At 43.3% G+C, this 6,246-nt stretch overlaps 1 protein-coding gene across 1 annotated transcript in view; it reads left to right on the forward strand.

Annotated features, from left to right (window-relative positions):
• sh3bgrl (SH3 domain binding glutamate-rich protein like) overlaps positions 1–4,724 on the forward strand; it is a 66,072-nt gene extending 61,348 nt beyond the window's left edge. The window contains exon 4 of the mRNA XM_020516412.2: positions 3,989–4,724. Within this exon, the coding sequence (XP_020372001.1) occupies positions 3,989–4,021 (33 nt within the window). The 3' untranslated portion in view covers positions 4,022–4,724. The remainder of the gene's footprint in view (positions 1–3,988) is intronic.
• Positions 4,725–6,246: the final 1,522 nt, after the last annotated feature.

A 6,246-nucleotide genomic window follows, 5' to 3' on the forward strand; every position in this document is an offset into this window, starting at 1 on the left:
AGCAAGGTGTAGAGCTGGATGAACACAGCAGGCCAAGCAGCATCAGAGGAGCAGGAAGGCTGACATTTTGGGCCTTTTTTTTTCTGAAGAAGGGTCTAGGCCCGAAACGTCAGCCTTCCTGCTCCTCTGATGCTGCTTGGCCTGCAGTGTTCATCCAGCTCTACACCTTGTTGTCTCAGATTCTCCAGCATCTGCAGTTCCTACTATCTCTCGCCTCATTAATACGCAGCTTCCTAGCTTGCCGAATGTGTCAAACGCGTTAGGTGTCGAGAATCCTCGGAGTGGACATCAAAGCATCCACCTGGCAGCTTCAGCTGTGTCATACAGCTGGCACCAACAGCTCGGGGCACACTCCATGGGCAGCAGGCACATGTACCCACATCCACGGACATTGGCATCTGACACTACTAGTCTTTACAAACCCTCATGGCACCTCTCTGATCCACTTGCAGGATACTTCTGCCCTTAAGTGCTGTACTGTACCTCAGGCTGCTCGATTAACTCTCACTACTACACTACAGCAAGGACACTGTGTGCTCAGAGAGACACACCCAGCTCATGGGCTGGACCAGGCTCCATCTCCAATCACTGTGCTTGTTCTCATTCACTCTGAGACTCTCTGGATACTCACAGCACCACTGCCTCGCAATGTCTTTTTGTGCTTGTGATGGTTGATGGTCAGCCTCATTCAAACCAAGGTGGATAGCCTTCCCAGCATTATGAGTCAGGGGCCAGCCTTTGATACCAGTCCAGGGGCTTAAAAATGGTCAGCTGTTCAGGGCGAGCTGAGTCAGGATGCTGTCCTTGAGGAGGTGAATGTCAGGCAGAACATCATCCAGCTTGAGTCTTTCTGCCGTCTAAGTTGCTTTGCTCCTGGAATGAGAGACAGGCAGGTATTAATGAAGATGAAAGTAGGCGCCAGATCTCTGGCTGTTGGCGTGGGTAGGGTGTTGTTCCGAGCGGGTGAGTCGGCAGCGTGAAGGGCATGTGGAGTTAATGGCATTGGGGTTTGGTGAGGGGGTGGGGAAGTGAGGAAAAATGTTGCAGGCAATAGTGAGAGGGGGGTCAAGCATGAGACTTGGTGGGAGGTGGGTGCAGTAGCAGAGATTGAGCGACTGTGAGGTATTGGAGAGAAGATGGTGGTGTTTTTTCACCCTGGTGAAGTGGAGAAGGTCATTGACCTCCTTCCTAAAGCACTGGGCTTTCTTCCAGATGCTGAGACTGCACTGATCCAGGTGGCAGCCTTAAACAGGCCAGTGTCGTGACCTCCACTGCTGGAGTGACGAGGCATGTGTGTACGTACCACCTCATCCAGCAGGACCTCCAGTTCTTTGCCCACAAACAGGGGCAATGACTACTTCTTCTTCGCAATGCCCAGGGCAAATGTCGAGCACCATGCCAGGCAGTTTTGGAACGATAGCTCAAGCACAAAGGATTCCAGTCTTTTAGTGGATCTCCCTTGGATGGTGAGTTGTTCTGGGAATGTCACGTGATACGTTGGGGCTGGAATCAGATGTAACAGTTGCCGTGGGGACAGGGTGGATTGTTAATGATGTGAGTTCGGCAAGATACAGCGACAAATCTCACTTAACCACATGGCAAACAAAAAAAAATCCTCCAAAAAAATTTGAATGATCCGAGATAGACACATTTAGCCAAATAAAAAGAAAGTAAAATTCAGCCTGATGTGTGAAGGAAATAATGCCAGTCATATTACGGGCTTCGGTTATTTGACGAGATTAGATGAATTGAACTGTTCATCTTGGAGTAAAAAAAATTAAGGGAAAGTTTATTGGAGCAGTTTAAAATGATGAAGGGGCTCGATGTCGTAGATTGGGAGAAACTGTTACCTGTGGCGTTAGAGCCAATAACCAGAGAACAAAACATTTTAACTGACCAAAGAGGGAATTTTTTCTAATGCAGTGTTATGACCTGGAATACATTGACAGAAAAGTGTGTGGAAGCAGAAGCAACAATAACTTTCAACATTGGATATACCTATGCTCTTGAAAAAGAAGCATTAAAGGCCTAAGCAGTAGATTGGAATCTTTCAGAGAGATCAAAAATACATGAGTAGCTATGTGGCCTCCTCCTGAGTCATAGAGTCGTACAGCATAGAAACAGACCCTTCAGTGCAACCAGCCCATGTCAACCATAATCCCAAACTAAACTAATCTCTCCTGCTTGCTGCTGGCCCATATTCCTCCAAATCTTTCCTATTCATGTACAGGCCTCATCAATGTCCTGTACAACCTCAACATGTCTTCCCAACTCCTATAAGTCACACAATTCTAACACATCTGCAACTTGGGATATATGCAAATCATTGGAAGCATTGATAAAATGAAGTGTGTGTTTCCAGTGCAGGAAGTATGTACCATTAGTTACAGGTCCTATTATCCATCTGCATGTTGTATCTATAATGTTACACCATTAGTGTAAGGGCTGTGTTTAAACACACATTCTGTACACTGTCTAATGTAAAGTGACAACAGACAGAGGTAGTGGCTACAACAGTCACTTCTTAACAACTACTGCTTACAACAGGTAAGGGTTTGCTATCACCAACTGCCCATGTGAAATGCTGCAGAAAAAAAAAACATTGTTTTTAAGGTGCGTGGCAACAGGAAATCAAAAATGTTACTTTTACTCCAATTTTAATTGTGTTCCTCAGGCCCTGATAACCTTACTTACATTCATAGAGTCACAGAGATGTACAGTACAGAAACAGACCCTTTGGTCCAACTCATCCATGCCAATCAGATATCCTAATCTAGTCCCATTTGCCAGTGTTTGGCCCATGTCCCTCCAAATTCTTCCTATTCATATACCCATCCAGATGCCTTTTAAATGTTGTAATTGTACCAGCCTCCCACCACTTCCTCTGGCAGCTCATTCCATACGTGCACCACCCTCTTGTGTGAAAAAGTTGCCCCTTACGTCCCTTTTAAATCTTTCCCCTCTCACCTTAAATGTATGCCGTCTAGTTTTGACTCCCTCACCCCAGGGTAAAGACCTTGTCTATTTACCCTATCCATGACCCTCATGATTTTATAAACCTCCGTATGGTCACCCCTCAGCCTGCAACGCTCCAGGGAAAATAGACCCAGCCTATTTAGCCTCTCCCTGTTGCTTAAGCCCTCCAACCCCTGCCAACATCCTTGCAAATCTTTTCTGAACTCTTTCAGTTTTCACAACATTCTTCCCTATAGCAGGGAGACCAGAATTGTGTGCAGTATTCCAAAAGTGGCCTAACCAGGGTCTTGTACAGCCACAACATGACCTCCCAACTCCTATACTCAATGCACTGATCAATAAAGGCAAGCATACCAAACACCTTCTTCAGTATCCTGCCTACCTGCGACTCCACTTTCAAGGAACTATGAACCTGCACTCTTTGTTCAGCAACACTCCCGAGGACCTTACCATTAAGTGTATAAGTCCTGCCCTGATTTGCCTTTCCAAAACGCAGCACTTCATATTTATCTAAATTAAACTCTATCTGCCACTCCTCAGCCTATTGGCACATCTGATCAAGATCCTGTTGTACTTGGAAGTAACCTTCTTCGCTGTCCACTACATCTCTAATTTGGGTGTCATCTGCACACATACTAACCATACCTCCTATGTTCACATTCAAATCATTTACGTAAATGACAAAAAGCAGCAGATCCATCTCCGATCCTTGCAGCATACCACTGGTCACAGGCCTCCAGCCTGAGAAGCAACACTCCACCATCACCCTCTGTCTTCTATCTTTGAGCCAGTTCATAGTTTGCCAAAGGTTTGAGTTCAAAAGCAGTGCTGTGATGTGTGTGTGTATGCAGTGCTCCACCTGGCATAAACACAGCCTTGATTTAAACTTTATAATTGGTCCAGGTTGTTCCCAGCTTTTGTGCTCAAGAAGACCAAAAAACTGAAAAGTCTTGGTGTGGGATGTTCTTATTTTATATTAAACAACATTAATTCATTTTCTTTGCCTTTTCAGGAAGCTGAAGCCCTTGCAAAACAAGAATCTTAAACTCCAATTTCATCGCATCAAATATTATCAGCAAACCAGACTATTCTAGTGTGAGCAAAATATGATTTAGGATTGTGTAGAATTTATTGGGGAGGACCATGTGGGATTTAAAAAAGCCTCTCTCGCTTAGTTAAAACACCCAGATTTTATTAACAGCCAGTAACGGGTGACAGTGGACCACTGGGTTTAAATGAAGCGTGTATTGAATATAATTACTTTTCGTAATAGTTTATTTGAGCTTATTTTTCTACTTGATCATCTGATTTAAGCAGACACCCAAAATGTTATCAAAAGAAAAGTTGTAGTAAACATTTCTTCACCTAGCATTTTTGTGTTCTTTCCAACTTTTACACTTTTAATTCTGATGGTCCCACAAAACAAGCTCTCTTGAGGCCGAAGTTTGAGCATTGAGTTAATTTCACTAATTCTACAGTTCCGCTCTCTCACTTCTGGTCTCTATCCACTTCAACTCTTTATGTCATGTATAGGGAGCTTGTTTTTTTCCTATTGTCTTGTGCTGGTCTCCTTGGAATCCAATTCCTGAACCAAAGGACAAATCAGATAAATGTGCCATGTTACCTTGTTCATTTCATGGAGATTATATTGTTATTTCAGGTTTTTAACAATGCTCAAATGGAAGCGTCTGGAGAAAGACTGAGAACCTGACTTGTAATAATGCTAGATTAAACACAGTTAAACTGAATCCCCTTGTTTTTGGCACATTTATTCTGCTCCAATATAAAAGCTTGCTTTAGATTTACAGGGCAGCCTTGCCTCTGAGTCTGATTTTAGATGTGGCAGATAACACAGACTGTATCTGGTCTTTTTTTTTCAAATCCTCATTCTTTTGCACTTAAAGTATTTCAATAATGAAGTAAATTTAAATTGCATTTTGAAACAACAGCAAATGTTTTTTGCCCTGTTTGGTTAATGGGACGTCTGAACTGATTAATATAATGTTTAAGAAGAAAATTCTCTTCCCAAGCTATCTGATGTACAACATTAGCTTCCTCCAGTGGCTCCTGCTGTTTTCCAAGCTGTTTGTTAGCTAACAACATCCAAACTCACACTTTGATGACATTGGAAATTGTTCTGGAGTGGTTTAAAACGTTCGAAAGTCTTTTCATAATCGCTGAGAAGGATGCAACAATATTTAACAATGACTCGCACTCCCTCCCAGCATAGACGCAGGTTATTTTTGCAATATCTCTGATCTCAGATTCTAAGTTATCTTCAGCCACATCTTGAGGTCAAGCTACATGTATGCTTGCTTTAAAAATGACAGGAAAGATACAGCATCTTCTTCATCCCAATACAATTCCCACCATTTACAGCAGGCACTTTTTTTTTGTTGCCAACATCAGGTATCTAGAAAACCAAAATGTCAGAAGAAGCTAGGATTTGCTGCCCATTGTGGCCCAAGTGAGAGCTGCTCCTAATTGGGAGATCTTTGTCTCCACAGCCAGACCTAACATAAAATAATTGGCCCATTTTCTTCAAAATTTTCTGTATACTTGCTACCTGTCCCCAGAAATAATTCCTGTTAATGGTAATATCTGTGTTGGTCTGTAAGAATGGTGATGACCATGGTCATCTTTATCCTCAGAGAAATGAAACAAAATGCTTATCACTGAATTCCTACAAGGTAGAAGCAGGCTGCTTGGCCCATCGAGTCCACACCAAACCTCCGGGGAGCATCCCACCCAGACCCGTCCCTGCGTTTTCCATGGTTAATCTGCCTAGCTTGCACACTACGAGCAATTGAGCATGACCAGTCCACCTAAACTGCGCAGCACTGGACTGTGTGAGGAAACCAGGAGCACCTGGACCAAACCCGCACAGATACAGGGGGAACATGCAGACCTGACACAGACATTCACCTGAGGTTTGGGATTGACTCAGCTCCCTGGTGCGGTGAGGCAGCAGTGCTAACCACTGAGTCACCATGCCACCTCACTTATAACCCACTAGTTTTGCTGCACAAAATAAGCTTAGACTTAGATAGAACACATACCACTTATATCAACAGAAATAAGTATTCAGTCCAACACGTCTATGCCAGTGTTTATGCTTGCTGCCACCTTGTGCCATACCATTCTGTCAATACATCCTTTCATTCCTTTCTTCTTCAAACAGCTAGTTTCTGCTTAAATTCAAATGTGCTATTCTGATATTACTAGTGCCATAGTCTAAGCATTCATGAAAAAAATACCAGAGTATTCAAA

Source organism: Rhincodon typus, chromosome 14 (assembly GCF_021869965.1).
Source record: "Rhincodon typus isolate 14 chromosome 14, sRhiTyp1.1, whole genome shotgun sequence".
NCBI classification, from domain to species: domain Eukaryota; kingdom Metazoa; phylum Chordata; class Chondrichthyes; order Orectolobiformes; family Rhincodontidae; genus Rhincodon; species Rhincodon typus.